This window comes from Rattus norvegicus, chromosome 9, assembly GCF_036323735.1.
Source record: "Rattus norvegicus strain BN/NHsdMcwi chromosome 9, GRCr8, whole genome shotgun sequence".
Classification (NCBI taxonomy): Eukaryota; Metazoa; Chordata; class Mammalia; order Rodentia; family Muridae; genus Rattus; species Rattus norvegicus.
In genome coordinates this window covers 45,778,737-45,800,440 of record NC_086027.1, presented here as the reverse complement: position 1 = coordinate 45,800,440, position 21,704 = coordinate 45,778,737, and the positions used below count along the sequence as shown (strand labels likewise).

The 21,704-nt window shown below is 52.3% G+C and overlaps 1 protein-coding gene across 1 annotated transcript in view; it reads right to left on the bottom strand.

Annotated features, from left to right (window-relative positions):
* Positions 1-21,039, bottom strand: part of Hs6st1 (heparan sulfate 6-O-sulfotransferase 1) — a 39,182-nt gene extending 18,143 nt beyond the window's left edge. The window contains exon 1 of the mRNA NM_001108210.1: positions 20,697-21,039. Coding sequence (NP_001101680.1) covers positions 20,697-20,977 — 281 coding nt within the window. The 5' untranslated portion in view covers positions 20,978-21,039. The remainder of the gene's footprint in view (positions 1-20,696) is intronic.
* Positions 21,040-21,704: the final 665 nt, after the last annotated feature.

Sequence of the window (21,704 nt, the reverse complement as noted above, 5' to 3'; positions counted from 1 at the left end):
TTCACATTTGTGTATGGTGTGTGTGTGTGTGTGTGTGTGTGCACACATGCGTGTGCGTGCATGCCCTGGTGCATGGGCATAGGACAACTCTGTCCTTTGGAGTCACTTCTCTCTTTCTTGCCTGCATGGTAGTGAGCATGGGTTTACAAATGCTCTGCACCCCTCTCGTCCCCCCCCCCTCTCTCTTATAGAAGGAAGGAGCCTACAGATCGCCCAGGAGAGCACCTGGAGTCCTTGGTGCAGCTGCAGCCGCACGCCTCTGTGTAGCCTCCACGGGGCCCGCCCCAGCATTGCACACATATGCCACAGCACATACCTGGACATGCTGTTCTGAAGCCAGCACAGGTCACACATGCCAGGGCTCCACCCCATACCTGTCTTGCAAGGGAGTGCTGCTCTTAGGCAGGGCCTGCTGGAGGGCCCTGCGCACACCAGGCAGGGTGAGCTGTGCTGTTTTTCTTTCCTGCTTTGTTTTCCCTACTAGTCCGGCCCCATGGGGCCTGGGCAGAATGAGGCCTCAGCTAAGCCTCTGAGGTGAGGCTTGGCAAGAAGCCCACTGGCTAACAATCCCAAAGCCACTCCCTAAAGCTGAGAGCAAATCACTGGCAGTGACTGTCTTCAGTTGGGTGGGGGAGTAGGGAAGCCCTGGGTGGTCAGAGAGGCAGAGAAAGGGGTGGAGAAGGGCAGCTGGGAGAGCTGTACCCCAAGGGACAGTTCATGTCTCCTAAGGTCACAGCCTCTGGGTGCATGCATCCTGGGCCTATGAAGCAGGGTGGGTCTGGGTGCAGAAAGAGCAGAACAGCAGAAAGCAGGCATTAGTTAGGTGTCAAATTCCCTTCCCTGACATATACCCTATTTGTATTGTGACCAGCCTTGGCCTGATGCTCTAAAGGAAACAAGAACTGACTAGCTAATGCAAAGACACAGACAGACAAGACAGACAGACAGACACACACACAGTTTTCTCACAAAGAGCAAGACAACAAGAAGCTGGGTAGAAGTTTGGACAGAGTACTGTGGCCATCACCCCTCCAGGGCGGTCTTAGGTCCTCTGGGCTGGTGGAAGTTCCCACCCACAGTGGCCTGCTGTTGAGTGTGTAAAGGACTCGGTACAGACTCTGGATGGCCCTGGCCCTGTGAGCAGTGCTACTGTTGGCTGGTATAGAGACCCTGTGGTATCCAGGTCAGCAGCCTAGGACTCAGGAGCCTCTGCAGCCCTTGGCCACCCTGCACAAGGCTCCTTGAGGTCTCTGAGGCTTTGGGGATGGCAACCAAGACAAGGATATGAGGGTGGTCTCAGGCCACCAGCTAAATTCTCTAAGTACTCGAGCGCTGGCTTATGGGATTTTTAACAACCAGAGGAGAGGGGAAGCTTGCAGGAAAGGGCTCCGGGGCATCAGAAATAAAACAAAGACACCCACTTGCCTACTCTAGTCAACATAATCCTAGAAATAGGCAAGGGAAAGAAATAAAAGCCATCCAAACAGGAAGAGACAAGTAGAGTTATGTTTGCAGAGGAACTGTCTTATACACATAAGACCCCAGAGAGGGAAGAGAAAACTACAACTGATGAACTTGGCAATGTTGTAGGATATAAATTTAAAAATTGGTTTTATATACTAGCAATAAACAACCTGGAAAGGAAATGAACAGAACAACTACTTTTACGGCCCCATCAAGAGTGAGCTTAACCAAGGAGAAGGAAGATTTGTATGCTGAGAACTGTAGTATAGGAAAGGCAGACAGACGCGAAAACTGACACGGACAGAAGAGGTTGATGGGTTAGAAGACCTAACCAGATCTACGGATTGGCAGATCCTTATACCTCTCATAACTGCAAGATGCTTTCTGTGTATACGGAACTCATCTTAGAGTCTCATGGGAGAGATCTCAAATAACCAAAGTATGTCATAAAGAGTTAAAGGACACAGGTGCCAGAACTTACCTACAAAATAGTGGTAAGTAAAACCCTGTGGCGCATGCATGGAGAAGACCTGGAACAGCAAGGAGCCCTTCAAAGAAGTGCTTGCATATACATATTTGCACGTATTTTGCAGACACAGGAGTATGCACGCATATATACGCATATATACAGATATACACGCATGTGCGCACACACATCACAGACACACAAGTATGCATGCGCGCACACAGACAGACAGATACATACATACACACAGACTCTGCCCCCAACAAAGATGTTAAGACTATTCTTAGGGAAAGGGATGGAGACCTAGGCAACCATGTCCTACAGAGTGAATTTGAAACCTATTTGCCTGTGGTGGTTTTACTAAGAATAACTCCATAGACTCCTGTGTTTGAATGCTTGACACTATGAGGAGGTGTGGCCTTGTTGGAGGAAGTGTGTCACTATGGATGCTGGCTTTGAGGTCTCACACACTCAAGCTAGACCTAGTGGGGGAGTCTTTTTCTGACACCTGTGGATAGAACATAGAACCGCTCAGCTCCTTCTCCAGTACCACATCTGTCTGCATGCCACCATGTTTCCCGCCATGATAATCATAGACTAACCCTCCCAAACTATAAGCCAGTCCCAATTAGAGTTGCTGTGGTCATGGTCTCTCTTCAAGCAGTAGAAACCCTAATTATAAGACATTACCCCATCCCACGTTGTATGGCTGGGCATTAGAACTGGGACCTGGTATAGTAGTCAAGTGTTTAGTTTGTACCTTAAGCCCTTGGAATTTTGTCTTTCTTTATGTATCAAGACCAATGCCAAGTGGATCACTAATGAGCTAAAAAGTAAACAAACATTGGAGGAAGTTTATGAGGTTGGACCAGGTGATTTCTTAGAAACACCAACTGGGCTTCATTGCAATTCAGTCATCAACAGAGAGAAAAGACAATCCGCTGAATTGGAGAAAATGTTTGCAAATGTTGTATTTGGTAACAGATCCATATACAAAGATCCATCATATGTAAAGAACTCTTATGACTTAATAAAACATAAACAACCCATTAAAAAATGGTAAAGAAGTTGAACAGACATTTCTCCAAAGATATACAAATGACTAAAAAGCATACAGGATGCTCACCACCAGTGCACATAAGAGGACTGTTAACCCAGACCCCAGTGAGAAGACTGGAGGAATGGTCCAGTGGGTAAAGCTCATGCAAGAAGGTCCAGTTCCAATCTCTAAAGAAAAGTAGGGCATGGTGCCACATGCCTGGAACCCCAGCCCTGGGCGTGGGCAAAGACAGGAGGATTTCTGGAGCTTCCTGGTCACAGTCCATCCAATGGGTGAGCTCCAGGTTCAGTGAGAAATCCTGTCTCAAAAATATAAGGAGGAAGCTGGGGGCAGTGGCATACCACTTTAATGCCAGGACTCAGGAGTGGAAACAGAAAGATCCTTGTAAGTTGGAGGGCAGCCTGGTCTCATAGCAGGTTCCAGGCTAGCCTGGGAATACATAGCGATACCCTGTCTCAAAGAGACAAAAGCAAACAAAAGCAAACAACAGCAAAACTAAACAAATAGAAACACGGAGAGTGATGGAAGGAGACACCTGGCATTGACCTTCACACACACACACACACACACACACACACACACACGAATGCATGGGTATATACTCAAAACCACAATTAGGTACCACTTCCTATGCATCAGTATGGTGGCTCTCAAAAACCAACCAACCAACCATTAGTGGTATACAACTACAGTCCCAGCTACTTTGGAGGCTAAGGCAGAGGACTGCTTGAGACCAGAGTCAGAGGCTACAGTGTACTATGCTCGTAAGCAGTAGTAACGACGGTGGGATTGGGCTATGAACAGCTATTGTGATCTAGCCTGGGCAAGGGAAGCCATTAACACAAGGCAACCAGGAAATAAGAATTGGTGTGGAGTAAGAGGAGAAATCAGAACCCTGCATATTCCTGTTGGGAAGAAAACAAAGACCCATGGACAGACAGAGATTTACCACACGGTCCTGGAATTCTCCTTTGGTATGTAAACTATCAAAGAACGGAAGGCAGAGGCTCAAGGAGACGTATGCACACCCATGTGGACAGCAGCATCGTTCCCAAGAAAGAAAAGCAGCCCAATAACTATTGACAGATGGACAAACCAGCAAGGAAAGCATATACGTACACACAGTGGGGTGTTGTTCAGCCTTGAACGAGGGGATCTGGGGCCTGGGGGACAGCTCAGTGGATAGCGTGCTTGCCTCACAAACAGGAAGCCTGGAGTTTGGATCCCCAGCAACCACATGAAAAGCATGGCAGGCGGCAGTGTGTCTGCAGTTGTGGGGCTCAGGAGACAGACATGGGGGATCCTTGGGATAAGCCGGCAAGGTGGGCTAGCCAAGTCAGCAGGCTCTGGGTTCAGTGAGAAACCCTGCCTTGGGCTGTGAAGTGGAGGGTGACTGAGGAAGACCCCTGATGTCTTTCAGTAAGAAATCTTGTTGTCAGCCTCTGGCTTACACATGCACACATGCCTGTGCACTTAAAGGTGTGAGAACGTGCGCGCGCGCGCGCACACACACACACACACACACACACACACACACACACACACACACAGAGCATGTTAATAATCTCTGAAGACATTATGCAAAGTCGGTCACCAAAATACAAATGTCATATATTCCCACTTATAGAAGGTATCCAGAGAAGGCGGGTTCCTTGAGACAGTCAAAGTGTGGTTGCTAGAGGCCAGGCAGAGGCCCAGAGAGTTAGGGTTTGAAGAAGATGAGGTTTCCGTTTGGGAAGTTGTCAATGCTCTGGAGGTGGACGGTGCGTATGCACAAAGACACTTAAATGCCCAAGTGGTTGACACATATATATTGTGCAAACAACTCAAAACCAGGTATCCCCAGAGAGAAGTGGCCACAGCCAACCCTGGGCAGGATTTGTCTCTAGGAGCCCCCTGGGCAGCTCAGGAAAGGAAGTACCCAGGGTCTGCTACCAGGGGGGCAGGGAGTGGGGAGGGGCAGGATGGGGAGCTCAGTGACCAGGGGACACATGGGACCTACCTGGTCCATGCTAGCTCTCCACCCCCCCATTCTCTGACACAGGTAGGTTCGAAAGGCTGGAGAGCCCTGGAACCAAGCAGAGGCTACCCAGGATGCTTACTTATACGCATGCCTGCACAATCCCATTAGTTTGTTCCTGCAGGCCACTCCCCGATGAGAAAGAAGGGCAACTGACTCCCCGTGACTCTCCACCCAGGGTCCCACTGGTAATGGCTCTGTGCCAGGGCAACACCTGGAAAGGAGGGGCTGGCTGGCACAGGTGAAAGGCATAGGTGACCGTCAGCCGCACCCTGTTCCTCATGCGCACCCTCCCCCCCCCCCGTCTCTGTGCTGAGAGCTGCCTTCCAATTGTCCCAATAGTAGGAGCCAGAGGTGGGACCTTAGTCCTGTCCTCTGGGCCATTAGAACAGAGGCTCAGTGTTTTCTTCATGCTGTCCCAGTTGCTGGTCCCTGTCCTTCCTCACTGGCTGTGAGCACTCACATTTCACCTAAGACAAAAGATTCGAGAGTACACGGGGAAGGGAGTCCTTGTCTCACATCATCTCACACCAGGCAAACTTTCAGACACACACACACACACACACACACACACACACACACACACACACCAGCAACAGTCTCTGTACAGCTTGGGGACCTGACCCTGATCTGAGGAGGCTTCAGCCCATCCTCTGCAGTGACAGGTCAGCCCCGAAACATATCCTTCCACATCCTGGTCGTCCTGAGGGCTTCTGACGGGCCAGGCTGCAGAAACTGCCCAGCCACCAAGTGGAAAATTGCTCAGTTCTTAGTTATCAGGTGTTGGTGGGAAGGAATTCCAAGCAAGGGGAAGTGTCTGAGTGTCACGTGCTTATAAGGAGAAACGGGCGTCTCACTCTGGAATGTTTGTGTGGCTACAGCTGCGAAGCATGAGCTGACTGGGCACATGTATGAGTAGGCATGCACACCTAGGTACTTGGGTGAGGGCATTTGCTGAGAGCAGGTGTCCTGTCCTCTTGGCCTCTGCTTTATCCCAGGTGTCTCCCAAGGTCTTGCGCTGGGCACATATGTGCAGGTGAGACTTGTGGCTCAGCTTCCATGGTCTAGTTCCCAGCACTAGCTCTAGTGCCATGGTCTAGATCACAGGGAATCACTTGGTGTGTCCTCAAGGCTTGGTAAGGTCTGTTTCTACACTGGCTCACAGGAGCAACAGAATGAGGCAGCCAAGTGTTCTCTGGGACCTCATGGGTCTGAAGAGTGTGGGTCTTGGTTGGGTCTGAAAGATTAAAGGCAAGTACCCATGCCCCAGGTCTAATTACCCCAACAGAGCCAGAGACACCCATGTGTGCACATGTATGTACACACACACACACACACACACACACACACAGAGACACAGAAGATCCTTCTGCTATGCTTTAAAGGCAGTCCACACTGCCAAAGGAAGCCGGGCACCATTGTGCACAGTAGGGCTGGGTGCAGATCCTGAATAGTGGGACTCTGGCCAGGCCTGTGTTCTTTGCTAGCATTCTTCCCTCAAGGGCCTCTCTATGCATGACAAAGGAGGACACTTGCTCCTGGGTCTTGCCACTCAGTGGTCAGCTGTTGTGCTGCAGGACCCGGTCAAAGACCAGGGGTTGAGGGTGCTGCTGGTGGGTAGGCAGAGGGCAAGGTCTGTTCAGTCAAGACTAGAAAAATGTGTGACCAAGTTATTACTTCCTCACTGAACCTTCAGCTGAGAAGGCCTGCACCCACAAGACTCTCTTCTCCCGGTCCCTCTGGGACTCCTCAGGAATGCATTATAATTCTCTAAGGGGGTCTAAGTCCCTTCCTGGTTCAAGAAGGGCACTACAGAGGTATCTGGTGGCTAACTGGAGGTTCCAATATGCACTAGTAACACATCATTCAAACAACACATCCTGCCTCCTAGTTCCATAGACCACCTCATGCAGTCACCAGCTTGTTCTTTAGGGACATCAAATAGGCGTCCGGAAATACCAGTCATTTTGATGGGGTATGTGACACTGCATCTGGCATCTGGCCATGGGTACTGTGTCAAAGTGGACTTCAGTGACTAACTTTAGGTGTCACCTGACTGCACTAAGGACTCCCAGAGGGCTGGAAAAGCACACCTGGCACTGGAATCGGTGGACCAGGTAAGGCTCTCTCCGACTGTGGACAGTACCGCATGAACAACCAAGGGGTCTGCACAGAAGGGAACGGTACAGTGGGGTGGGTACGTGCTCTTCAGCATCCGGGAGGTGCCCTCCTCCTGCCGTTGGGCATCAACGCTTCAGATTATCAGAGGCTGCCAGGTTCAAAGGCCCTCAGCCTTGGACTGAGCCATGGTTTCCTTGGGTTTCCAGCTTGCAGAAAACATGCCCTGAAGTAATGCAGCTTCCACAGTCACGGTCCCACAAGTCCACTCTCATCAGCCTTCCTACCCATGTCCTGTGGGTTCTGCTTCTCTGGAGAGCTAGGTGCAGCCACCCTTTGGGAACTCTGTTGGCCATGCTCATTACCTCAAAGCTCACCCAATCTCCTAAGAGCTTGATCTCCTCTTGCATACAATGGAAGAGAAGAGGGCCATGAGGCCATCAAGGCAGAGCCCACTGTTGGGGTAAGTAAAATACTAAGCAACTACTCGGACTGTGAAAGTATAGCGTCCCTCAGGGGCAGCCTTAGAAACAGATGTTAGCACAGGCCTCTGGAAAGACCCTGGGCTAGCACATCTTCTGATGACTAGCTTGGGACCATGATGAGTCCCTCAACTCCGAGTGGTTTTTCCGGCTTGCAGCTGGGGTATGAATCTCAGAGGGCCACAGTGAGGATGGCTGTGTCCCAGCTAGCTCTTGCAGCACGGACTGTAGCGGCTGCACACAGATGTCGAGCACTGTTCGAGGACCCCACACCATAACAGCTCAGCATCTATCTCCTCATGGATGGCCGCTGGCTCCCTTTCTTCCTATCAAGTACACACACGGTAGAGCATTATGACCCCACGTCTGTGGTAACCCTTCCCATCACCAGCTGGCAAAGTTCCTGTGATGAATCACAAGGATAGGGTTCACCCACAGTTCACCTCGTCCACCTGTCTATTACACACACAGTCCTAAGCCAAGACCACACACGGCCCCATCTTGACCAGCAAAAGACACGGGGAAATGGGAGAGGGCACACAGTGACTAGTGATAGCAAGGTTGAAGCTGGAGGAGGATACAGAGGGAGGTTGGGTGGCTGTAATTGAAGGGGCCTGCTTGGCTAAACAGTCAGTGCGGGTTCAAATCCCCTGAGCACACAGTTTCTTGTCTGGGAGCCTGTGCCATGTGGAGATTGCATGGTGCTCACTGGTAGATTGAAAAATGTCAGAGAGGAGGATGCCGCAGTGTGGGAGGGGGTCCTCAGCCCTGGCTGCACAGCATTGTAGAGGGCCGCAATAACATTCGCCACCACTAGATGGCGCTGGCTTCCACTGCGCCCCACGTGGAAGGCCAGGATAGCCTCCGCCATTACAAGATGGCGCTAGCCTTCGCTGTGCCAGCCGACTCCCTTTCAGGAAGTTATCTGTGTGCGCATGTGCAAGAGTGCCTTCGTGCCAGGTCTTTGCCACTCTGGGGCGTGCCTTATGAGATCATGGGTAAGCGACCAATCAGGTGTGGATGCGCCGCACTAGGGTGTATATAAGCGCACCATGTTGGCGCGCCGAGGCTTCTCCTTAAGATTAAAATAAAAGTTTGGTCGCAGCAAGAATTTCTATGTCCCTGCGTGTTTCTTGCCGGCGAGGGGTCGTGCGTGGGACACAGCATCTCAAGTCTTCTCAACATCTCTGAGCAAAGTGAGAGACCTGTAAGGAGAGGGGCCTGTGATGCACGCTGAGCCAGAGAAAGATACCTATGATAGCTGTCTCAACTGTCAACTCTACTGCATCTGGAATCTACTAGGAGACACATCTGGGTGGGTCTAGGAAGGCGTTTCCAGAAACCAAGGGAAAACAAAGATTACCCCTCATCTTTTAGTGTTGGCTTAGATGTACAGAGGTTGGTTGGAGGGAGAGCTTGGCTGCTTGCTGGTCCGCCATCACTCCTCGGTCAGGGTGCCTGTACCTGGTGGGGCAGTGATTCTTCTCTGACATCAGATCCCAGCCTGTTTGCTTCCAGCACAGCCTGCAGACCAGGGATGCTCTAGGAATCTTCCTCTGGCCTTCAAAGGCAATCACCTCTTGAACTCAGGAGCAGCTGGGCTTCTGGGTTCTTGTCCTCTCCAGCATGCTCACAACCTGATGTCAACAACTACCCAGATATTCTAATAAATGTCCTCCCCAATCCCCCATCCAGTTCTGCAAGTCTAAAGCCCCTGCTTAACATGACAGAGATGCAGAGATGAGCTCTGGATCCAAGGCCCGATGCCCGTTTCACTTGTGATGGTCAGGGCTTCACTTGTGACGGTCAGGGCTTCACCTGGGTCGGTCCCTTTCTGAGCCGGTTCCCCGGGAGTTGGGTGTATGAGACGTGCTTCTGCTTCAAATGGCCTACTCGTCCCATTGCCACCTTCTACCCATGTGACTAAAACCGGCTGCTCCCCTACAGAAGCTGCATTTTCTGCTGGGCGTGTTGCCAGCCTAGCTTCCAGGAAAGCACAGGCATAAACCTGTCCTCACAGGACTTCACTTCCTGATGGTTATAAACAGCATGACGGGGAAGCAGCGAACCTTCTCAGAGTTCAGGAGGTGGCTGGCAAGTGTGCCTGGACTCACATGAGCAAAATAACCCACACCTACCCACTCGCCTGTCCAAAGAGCAGAGGCAGCAGGGGAAGCCTGAGCCCCTTCAGGCCGACTTGGGCACGGCCACCAAAGTCTTTGTTCATAAAGGGGAGCTGTAACCCACTCTCCTTGTGGCCCATTCTCTCCCACCTCTGCCTGGGCAGGGCCTCTCTTTCCACCGGACACCTCTAGACTCAGACTCGCAAAGTGGCTCAGCAGGTAAACTTTCCACAGAGCCTGGCCACCCAAGCTTGAATCCTGAACCCACATGGTGGAAGGAAGGAGCCATTTCTGCTAGTTGTCCTTTGACCTCCATGTGCACCACCTAATTAGATTAAAGAATTAAGTTGGAGGCTAGGGAGAGCTCAGGAATTGAGGCCCTTTGCTGCTCTCGCAGAGGACCTGAGTCTCGTTCCTAGTACCCACAGTGGGTGGTTCATAACTACCTGTGACTCCAGATCCAGGGAATCCATTATCTTCCTCTGGGGTCTGGCCTCCAAACCCACCCACACATGCCTGGTCTATAACACACGGAAACATATGCGCATTATACACATAAATAAAAGCATAAGAATAAATCTTTAAAATCTGTATTTTAAAAGGCCTCTAGATACCTAGGGAGACTATCTGCTCACCCCATCCCCGACTTTGATCTCTGGGGAGTCACCATGTCAGACCTAATGAAACCGGGGCAACCATTCATTTAACTAGACTCTTTGAGAACTTGCTAGTCAGTCAGGAGCCTCCAACCAGGCCCTGTGCACTATCCCAGGCCTCTGTCAGCCATGACTAGCCACATTTGTCTCTATACAGACAGACAGTACAGTAAGTCTGAGACCCTGGCAGGAGCCACTCCTAGCTCCCCTCGTAGTGAGGCCACCTTGCTGTCTGTCACTGAGGAGGGGCAGGGGATATAGGGGATTTTGGAACAAGCTTGTGGCTCTGCCATGGGAGACCTTATGTGGCAATTTATTTAGGCTCTCTGTTCCTCAGTTTACTGTCTGCAGAATGGGGCTACTAGTGATGATGTTGGAAAAAGTGTGGTATCAAGTGAGGGTTTTGTGGGTCACAGCCTCTCTGCCTTGGTTCCCCTACAGTGTTCCTCTTTGGTGGCTTCCCCAAGTCCCCCATTCCTAGGAGTGCTTGTGACAAAGCTTTCTCTGAGGTCTAGGATTTGGGAAGGCTCCTACCATACCCCATACCTGCAATTTCCCTGCTTGAAAGGGCACCCATCTCAACTTTCACCACGGTGATGTCAGCAGCAAGACTCAGTGCCTCCAGTCTCTGTTTCCCAAGGACACCAAAGCCCCAGAGAGGTAAATATTTACACGAGAGTTTTAGTGCTGACTTGGAGGAGATGTTCTCCTTTACTGCCCAGGAGCTAGAAGAAGTGTCTACATCTGTCCCCTGGGCTCTGCAAGCCTCTAAGTGTTCTCATTTTCAGTCAGAAAGGGACTCAGGGGGCGCATTTTGTTAGGATCTCTCATCCCAAGCTTGCAGAGTGAGGCATCAGAGGCTGGGACTCAGTGTGTGTGTGGGCATCCCATGATAAGCTCCTCTTCTGGGAGGGCAGTGCCAAGAGCTTTGTGTACAAAGCAGCATCACATGGGGGCCAGCCCTGGGTGTGGCTGCAGCAGATGGTGCTGTCTATGGATGATTTGGGGAGCAGGGCCAGGTACCAGATGCAGACAAGCAGTGTCCTAGTCAGGGTGTGGGGAATACGAATGTGCTTTTCAGGCCTACCTTCCCATGCATAGAGATGCAATGTGGGTCTTCCAAGCAGCAGCTCCAGGCTCTGGTTTTAGCTGTAAGGCCCTTTTTTCCAACTTAGCCTTTCAGAGACCCTGCTGGCTTACCTGGCCTTCCTGGACTCAGCTTGTGTATCTGGGCCCTGCTGAATACCTTTGAAGGCAGTCTTGGAGTATCCACTTTGCCAGGAGGACAGTAGTAAGATCTATCTACTCCCTTGGCTATCTAGGCCTGTGACTGAGACTGCTTCCATCAGCAAGGTCCCAGCAACAGGACAGAGGGCTCGCCTGGACTCTAGCTACTGCAGGTTCCTATCTATGTGAGGCAAAAAGCCTACAGCAACGTTAAAGGTGGCTGTGCACGCAGGAGGTCACATCTAATGGGCAGATCACCCATGCAACTTGGCCCTAAGACACACAGGGGACCCTACCAGCCAACAAGAAGACCAAGGCCAAAGGCACAAACAAGTCATAGGCAGAGAAAGCCTCTGCAGTTGACACATGAGCCCCAAGGCCACTCACACTTACTTCATAGGAGATAAAGTACGCTCCTAGTCTGTAGGGCCTGTTCGGGTCTGAGAACGGGATACTCTGATGTACTGGATGGGGTCTATAGGACCACGAACAGGTGTGGTTTTAATAAGCTGCACTGTGGCAGGCAGGAGGCATGAATGAAGCTCCCTCCGGGCTGCTTACTGAACAAAGCCGAGAAAACAGGAGCCGTGTCTAGACAGCCACAGGGCTGAACTGGGAGGTGGCTGGATTAAATATGCGCGTCATGAACCAGCAAGGATACATCTCAGAGACAGGCTGAGCACAGACAGTGGGTTGCGGGAACCTAGGAAGAAATGGATACAAGGTCTAGAAAGTTTGCAACATTGAAACAGCTTAGCGTATGGGTGAAGAGAATTGTGGCCAAGGTACTAAGGTAGTAAAAAGACAGGAGAATCATGAAATTGCAGACAATAGGCTGGGGCAGATATGGAAAGCCTCTACCTTAGGTGTACAGTGAGGTAGCAGTGGATGTACCCTCACTAGCCCTCTCCCCACAGACTCTCTCCACTGTACCCTTGTGTAGGAATGTACACTGTGGGGGTGATTAGAACCTGTGCCTGACCCAATGCCACATTCCAAGGAGCATGCCCCATGGCACATTTGCCCTTCCTGCCCTATGCTCCTCAGTTCTTGTAGATTTGTTAAACATCTCAGAGGAAGGGGGAGGGGGAGGACATCTGCTGACACCAGGCTCTATATGCCTGTCTCCACATTTGGGCTGGGGATATAGCTCAGGTGACAGAGTACTTGTCTAGCATACACAGAGGCCCAATTCCCATCACCGACTAAGCCATACATGGCAGTGTGTCTCTAATCTCAACATTCAGAGGGCCATATCAATTCAAGGCCATCCTCTGCTACATTTGGGAGTTCAAGGACAGCTTGGGATACTCACGAGATCCTGCCTAGGCTTCATGTGCTGGCCTCAGAGCTCGCCAGTTCATTGAGTAAGGCGGAGAGCTGGCTCTGGAGGTCCTTTTTGTCTGTTCCCAGAAGTTAAAGGATTCATTATAACCTCTCGAAGAAACAGGACCATGGGGGAACTGAATGTGGAGGTCCTGGTCTGTACCCTTGTGGCAGACACAGTCAGGTGACCATCTAAAGAAGGGGAGCTATCTCTACAGATGTTCCAAAGCCCACAAAAGGCAAAGCTGGGATTGTACTTGGTTGGAACAACTTTGAGCCCCTCACCTACTCGCTATCAACTCAGGATGGCCTTCTCGATACCTGCCAATCCTAGCTCCTGCTCTCTTGTCTCTCCCCAGCTGGCTTCTTTGCAGTTGGACAGCCACTTCCTATCCTTTGCCTGCCCCACAGGACTGAATAGAGCTTATCACCTGACCTTTGCTGGGACTCTCACGGTTCCATGAGAGTAAGGGAAACTTATTTCGAGTGGTCCAAGCAGGGAGCAGCCCAGCTGGAGCCCACACTGTTCTTACTCCAGATGCAAGGATGCCAGGGTCCCTGTGGCAAGCACAGTTTCTTGGGAATAGCCTGGCTGACTGGCGGAGAAGCTTATGCTGGAGTAGTCTGACCGTGAAAGGGAAGGAGCTCGCTCCCGTCCACCACCAGGAGTGTTGATGACTTTGGCCACTGACCTCTGTGCTTTACACACATGTAAACCATTAATTCCCAGTTTAATCTGTCCATTTATTATCTTTCCAGACAACTACCGATTTGCTCTGATGTCCCTGCTGCTGGGCCTTTTAACATTCTCCATGCAAACAAACAGAGGCAGTTGCACGGCTCACGGCCCTCAAAGCTGGGCCAGATGCCGGGCTGTGGGGAATGGCTTGTCTCCAAAGCTCCATGCAAACGTGCAAGGCCCTGCTCAGTCATGCCCACCATGGTGCCACAGATGGTCTGCTCTCCAGATGGGGAGCTGGGCTCTCCCTGTTGGCACACTGTGGAACTCAAAGGGTCCTAACCGGTTATGGCTCCCACGAGACGTGGGCACAATCTCAAGGTGGAGGCACCACAAGGTCACCGGTCCCTCTCTAGACACCAATGGTGGATGGACATCTAGACCGCAAAAAAAAAAAAAAAATGGAGATGTGTTTACTGAGTCCCAGAGCCACTGGCTCTGGTCACAAGGCTGACTTGGAGGCTCCCTCTGTCTAGTTTTGAGGATCCAGTTTTGGAACCCACAGAACATATGCCCCTAGGACATGAACAGTCAAGCAGGTTACTGTGTGTTCCCTCCTCTGGTACCTAAGCCCTGTGTGTATGAGGATCTGAACATTCTTGGAACCTTGGTTTTGACTCCTGGGACAGGATGCTGAGGCCAAAGTCTACAGCTTAGTCAATGAATGAATAACCCAGGGAAGCTGGGAATGGGGGTGGGGCCTCCGAAGGTGGGTGGTATCTCTGACGGATAGAGATACCACCCACCTCTAGAGGGCAGAAAAGCCTCTTCAACGTGACAAGTTTCATGGATGAATAAGTGTGTGGACTAAAAGTAGGAAAGGGCTGCTGGAGGGGTGTGCCTTTAGCCAAGCTCCCATTGCCCTCAGAATGGGCCTAGCCTCTGAGGGGCCAGTGGCAGAAGGAAGAAGGCTTATCCAAGCCAGGTTAGCCTGGCCCTAGCTTTCCACTAAGGCTGTCTCCAGTGGGAACCATCTGGAAGCTGGAGAGACTCTCTCCTTAGAGAGTCTTTTCTCTCCAGTCAGAGGTCAGGAATGACTGGCTTTTAGCTCTCTCCTGTGTCTGGAAATATATATGCTGTTTCTGCAAAGTGACAGACCCTGTACTCAGGGGACCTGAGACAATGCTAAAGCAGGAAGGGGCATTTTATTCTGGGACACGCAAGGCTAGAATAGAAGTTCAACAGCCAGCAAATGACAGGCCCGAATTCTAAGGCAGATGAGACACTAACACCTGGGCTATCTCTCTCCACTTAGGCTATCTCTAGGTACCTCTCTGGTCCCTAGTTATCCCCCTCACCAGCTTTCAGCAACATGCCTGAACCCTACATGTAGGAGAGGCTGCTGCCCACACCACTTTCTACTGGCGCCCTGCACCCTCTGCTGCTCAGTGTGTCTTGACCTTAGTTCCCCTTTCCCCCAGCCCCTGGTCTAATATACAATCCCTTCAACACAAAAGCAAAATAATAAGTCTTACTTGAGAGAGAAAAAGGCAACTGAGTTCACCAAAAGAAAAGAAAAAAAATCTTAAAGATGATAGACATGAGTCATATGACCTTACTGATCGATCCTGAGGGGGTGGGGTGGCAGTGGTACCTGCCCCCAGGGCATGGAGTTTATTCAGTGGGTAAGGAGAGCCTGGGTGGGACTATTTAAAGCTTCAGGTTGGAGTCTGACCTGATGAACTGACCAGCCCCTTACTCTAACTGCTCCCCAAAGCATGGTCTCTTGTGCTTTACTCTTTTCAAACCCACTAGGTGAGTGGGGAGCTCTGGTGACAGTTCCTTCTGACTCTGTGGCTTCCTATCTGCTCTGGAAACATTTCTCAAGTCCTTTGCACTGGGGACAACAGAGGAAGGGTTCCTCACTCAAGTGTGTGAGTGCCAAGCAGACAAAGACAGGTTGGCCGAGGTGCCACAGTCCTGCCTCTTTTTTTTTTTTTTTTTTTTTTTGGTTCTTTTTTTCGGAGCTGGGGACCGAACAGGGCCAACCCAGGGCCTTGCGCTTCCTAGGCAAGCGCTCTACCACTGAGCTAAATCCCCAACCCCCACAGTCCTGCCTCTTACCCCGTCTACCCTCCCCAGGATACTGGCAGAGGGGCCTAGCGGAAAGGAGTCACTTAGTGGAGAACAATCTAGCCATGCAGAGGAGACGACTGGAAGCTGTCACCCCGGCTGGTCTCAGCTGGCCATCAGCAGATCTCGCCGGTGTTCCCCTTTTAGAGCCAAGAGGACATGGCTTGATTTCCACCCTGCAGCAATGGGTGAAGGCTGCCGGGTTGTTTCTAGTAAGGTGGATGACTCAGGTGTCAAGCACAATTATACATTTCTGTCTAGGTATGGAAAAGCCTACACAGCCTGAATCTATGGCCGCCTTTCTTACCTGGGGACAGTCATTCCCAGGAGCAGGAGGCAATAGAGGGCTGATTGAGGCTTGGGGCTTAGGATGGACAGATATCTAAATGCTGCCCCAGACCTTCCAAGCTTAGACTCTCCACTGAGTTTGAATGGGCCAGTGTTCACATAGCTACTTTATGGGGGCGTTGAGGACTATCTCACACCGTGTCCCACTGCTGTAATGGAATCCCCAGGGCTGGGTGCTTTCCAAAGCAAAGCTGACTAACTTGGTTTTTAGAGGTTCAAGGACCAATGTCAGCAGCAGCTCAGATTTAGTGAGGGCCTTGTGCAGAGATGACATCATGAAGGGATCATGTGTAGGAGAGGTTAGTTACATGGCTGGACAGGAAGCCACAGAGCATCCATAGAATTCACTCTTTCAAGAACTAGCTGGGGTCTCCCTATTCTTTTCTCAGGAAACTGTCTTCAAATAATCAAATTGCCTAGGCTCCACCTCTTAAAGTACCAACACATCAAAATCATCTCATTGGGGACAGAGCTGCCAGGAAGTCACGGGGCCAACTGAGATCACCACCAAGAGCTCCAGACAAGTGCTGTCCCACCCCCCCCAGCACCTCAGTCTCCTTCTGACCCTTGCTGTACACATTCCTAAGCAGGTGGGGGGGCAAATGGGGAGCGGGGGCTCGGGGGAGGACACGGCCATGTCTTGTTCCCTACAAGGCTGTGTCACCTCAAAGGTATGATGAGTAGGGCTGGGTTTTACACTCCAAAAAAAAAAAAAAAAAAATTGTGCTTTTTGTTCACTAAAAGCAACTAAACAAACCAATGAACAAACAAACAAAAATATTGGGGAACCAGTAAGATGGATGGTTCAGTAGATAAAAGATGCCTGCTGTAAAATCTGAGACCTGATCGCCTGACCCCACGTGGTAGGAGAGAGAACTAACCTCCAGAAGTTGTTCTCTAACGTCTGATGCATGTCCATGGCAGGTGTACACACACGCACTCACACTCAGTAAACACACACGTGCATGTGCGCACACACAATAAGTAAAATGTAATAATAGTTTACAAATAGTTTAAAAATTAAAAGTGGTTTCCAGGGGCTGGGGATTTAGCTCAGTGGTAGAGCGCTTACCTAGGAAGCGCAAGGCCCTGGGTTCGGTCCCCAGCTCCGAAAAAAAGAACCAAAAAAAAAAAAAAAAAAAAAGTGGTTTCCAAGTTGGGGCCTACCTTTTAAAGAAAAAAAAAAAAAAAGAAACAGAAAAACTCTGTTATTGTTGTTCCAGTCTCCTGTAGCAGGGCTGGAATTCACTATATATCCAAGGATGACCCTGACCTCTGACCCTGGAGTGCTAGAAGTAGGGAATATACCCTCATTTCTAGTTTGATATTGTACTGGGGATAGAACTCAGGGCCTTGTGCATGCTGGGCCCAGTTGCACTCCTAGTCTAAGAAAACTTTTTAAAACCACAATCGTGATCGTAGGGAGGTGGCAGCTGGGAAGGGTACTCTGACGGCACAGGCTGGAGAGCGCGGAGCAAGGAGGGTTCCCCGGGAGTAAACCAAGGAGGATGCTCTGCACAGCCGCAAAGCATTCGAATATTCCCCTCAGAGGAATTTCTAAAGCAAGTCAAAGCTGTGCAAAATATTTACACACAGGAGTGTTCACTTGACACGTCCTTACAGACGGGAAGAGAAAAGCTCCCATTCTATCACGTGGCAGCTAAGAGTGGGCACACAGAGGGCCTGGCTGCAGTTGCCACAGAATGAGCTTTTCATGATGCCCAACATAAACAAAACCATGGGAGGGTTTCTCTTTTTTCTGCTCCGTCACAGAAAACTATCACTACGACGGGAGGGGGCACATGAGAGACTCAAGGTCTCTTACTATTATGCCAGACTCCTCCTCTTCCTCTCTACTGGACCCTGGAGGACTCCAGACCCTGGAGACTGCCCCAGAGTGGCAACCAAACTTCCCATCCCTACCTGTTAATGATGTCACCAAATTGAGCCCGTAGCCATCAACTGAGGACTTCACTGGCTCTCCTAGGGCATGCTGTGTCCATGAGGGTTAGGGTAGTCAGACTAGAGCTGGCCCAGGTGCCAATGGTCCTTGGTGGCACTCATCCCCTGGCAGCTCCATCTGTCCAAGGCCAGCCATCGAGCCTTCTGTCTCTCCACTCTGGTCTTGTAAGCACACAGGCTTATGCTAGCAGATGTGAGACATCTGGAGCAGACAGAGGCCACAGAAACCTCCAATGCTTTGCTCACACACCTGTTCCCCTGCTGAGGCAGGAAGTACCAAGCGATGTTGTAAGTTACAAACCTAGGAGGGAGTGACGGATCTGTCCAGCCTCATGAGTCACCCAGATGTGTGCTCAGTTCAGAGCAGCCACAGGCAGATGTGCCATGGGGAGGTTGGGAGCTAGGTAGAGTCATTTGTCCAAGCTCTACCATAACCCCGAGGGCAGAGAGAAGAGGAAAAGAAGGCCCACCCTAGTGTGCAAGGTGTCTGGAGAGGGAACGAGCCTTCAAGGGTGACAGTAAGTGCTACTTAACACCAACCATCAGTGCTACTTAACATGCTGCCAACTCTGACAGGGACAGGGTCCCTGGGCAGATGGGAGTTCAGCTTTTGCCAGGGATAGGGCTCAGTTGGGGAACTCAGGTGCAGCCAGGAGTCCAATACATAAAAGTCTCCTGAGTTAGTTTGAGGGGAAAAAAAGCTATATACCTTGTACCTAAAAAAGAAACAAATGGAGCACAGTGAAGAGAATAACAGAAGGAACCCAGTGTCACCTATTGGGTGGCACAATTAGAAACTTTGGAACCAAAGGCCCTAGAGGCCCCTCCCCCACCTAGCCCACAGTTGCTGAGTCAGCAACTTCCTGACCACCCCCCTTTTTTGGGGGGGGGGGAGGTCAGCATTCTTCATCCCTGCCCCCTCTGCAGGCAATTGAGGCCTGCGAACAGTATCTGGGGCCACCCACCTCCCTGTTCCTTCCATTCACAGCCACGAGGCCACTTGAGCCTCTGATAAACTCTAGCCAAGGGGCACTGGGGTCCTTCGCTCTGGAAACCCATAGAGCTGCAAGAAGGGAACCCTGGTTACAATCTGTGGCTGATGTTGTCCATGAGGGGTAGGGTCACCCCCAAAGCCTGGCCTCTCTACAGCTCTAAGAGCAGTACGCACAGTTTGCCTGCACCTTCTATAATTAGGATGCCCACAGTTTCAAGCCCCACATCCTGCAGACGGAGAGGACTTCCCTGAATCTGCTGGGGTGTGCCCAGTACTGGGCACTCGCAGTCTTGAGTGGTGGACCAGTGGACAGTTGCTATGGCTAGACCCAGACTCTAGCACGGCATGGCTGAACCGTTGGGATGGGTCCTGTAATTGAAGCATGTATGTGTGCAGAGCAGAGCTAATATGGACAGGAAGCAGTTTCAAGGGCCTGGAAAGGAGACTCTGGGTCTAGATTAGGGCCGCGGACAGAATACCTCCTTTGAGACTGAGAACTGCTAGGGGTGGGTGCAATGTGTATGTCTATCACCCAACTCTAGCGTCCTAGTGTCCTGACAGTTTGTGAAATAAACCCTCAGGACTGTAGGGCAAGCAGCTCCAGGCTGGTTGGACTCTGAAGGGTCCCAACCCCACCGAAGAGCCAGCACCTTCCTGCCCCAAAAGTACCAAAGAAAATAGCGACTTCAGTCAAGACTTGCCCACGCCCACTTCCTAGCTCATCTGTAAATTCAGTCCTACAGGAAACATGGGAGAGAAACAAAGGCAGACAAGAAGCCCTAATTCCTAGGGTGGGGTGGGGCGGGGCGGGGTAGGGGGGAGAAAATCCCCGGAGGACCAGAGGGCACCAACAGAAACAGGGCTACAATCTCAACTTTACAAAGTGCTTTCGGAGGGGCTGGCCCTCGCCCACATGCCCCAGACAAGGAACATGACGGGCCTTGCTGGAAGGTTCTTGGTTGCACAAGTAGCTTTGACTGTCTCAGCTATCCCTAATCTGACCGGTGGATAGATTTCTGCGGAAGGCAGTCCCCAACTGGAAGCTTTTGTTCCACTTCAGTAGTTGGGGAGGCCAGGTAGTGCTGCCTTCTCTCCGTCTTCAGCCCGGGTCACACGGGCCTTTGTTCTACCTGCACACACCGGCAGGCAGAGCCCACCCCTTTCCTGGCAGCTCCTCCCCAGACTGGCAAGCACTGGAGGGCCTGGGGATACCACAGGTGCAGAGGAAGAGGATCCTCATCTCCCTTGCTCCACTTTTAGTTCTAGACAGGTACGGGCTACAGACGCACAGAGACACACCTGTTTTTCTGCCTCTAGAGCCAAGCCTGGACCTTTAGTCCCCGAGGTTTCTCTCTCAGGCTAGCCGGCAGTGCACCGCAGATGGGGTGGACAGAGAGCGGCCGGCAGTGACCCAGGAGGAAGTCTGGGCACTGCGCAGACAGGCCAGTGATGAGGAGAGGTACAGAACAGAGGGTGAAAAGAGAGATCAGAGGTCAGGAGTGGCAGCTGCAGGGACAGATGAGACGGGGATCCTGGGATCCGGCAGATCGGAAGGGGCCCCAAGAGAGCAAAGAGGGCAGATCTGGTCCGGGGTTTAGGGCACCCCCCCCATCACACTCGCCCGCAGCGGACACTCACCTGGGCGAACGCAGACCTGCTGGGTCGCGGCGGTCTAGCACACCGGGAACACAGTTGGTGAGTTCGGTCCAGTCAGCGTGCAGCCCGCAGCTCCAGCCGGTGGAGAAGCGAGAGAAGAGCCAGGTCTCGCGGCGATTGGGCCGATAGCAGGTGCACTTCTTCTGGCCCGGGCGACAGTCGCAGGGCACCTCGAGGCGCACGTTCTGCACTAGGTGGCGGCCGAAGGTGGTGCCGCCGGTCTTCTGGATATGCAGGAAGACTATCACGTCGTCGCCCTTCATGTCGAAGCGCAGCGAGCGCTCCAGCTCGCGCACCGGGAAGTAGTACTTTTTCTCGTAATGTGGGTCCGGCGTGGGGAAGAGATCCAGGTCGTCGGGGGGCGCGCGGCCACCGGGCGCGCCCAGACTCAGCCCCGGGCCCGCGTACTGGTAGAGGATGAGCATGAAGCACGCCGAGCCCGCCACCACCAGCACGAACTTGCTGGCGCGCTCAACCATGGTCCTGCCGCCGGCGCGCCGCCGCCGCATGTGTCACCATCGCCAGCAGCCCGGGCGCCGGGCCTGGGAGGGCGGGGGGCGCAGCTGCTCCGCCACCGCCGCCGCCACCGCCACCGCCGCCCGCGCTCCGGCCCGGCCGGGCTACTCGGCGCCCAGGCTATGCGCAGCGTCCCGGGCCCCGGGCCTCGGCGGCGCCGTGGCTGCTTCCCGCCCCGATCCCCGGCTCGGCTAGCGTACGGCCCGGCCCCCGCCACAGCGCCCCGCAGCCGCGCGCGCCCGCACCCGCCCGCAAAGCTCAGCGCCGAGAACGCTCTGCACCGCCCCGTGCGCCGCCGCGTCTCCGCAGTCCGTCGCGGCTCCGCCCCGCCCCGCCCCCGGCCCGCCCTCGCGGCGCCTCTTGCTGTCGCCGCCCGCTCTGATCCTCCGCTCCGCCTCTGGAGAGCCCTGGGGGAGGGGAGGGGCTGGAGGAGGCCCAGGCACAGGCCAGTGTCCAGCGCCGGGTCGCGTGTCT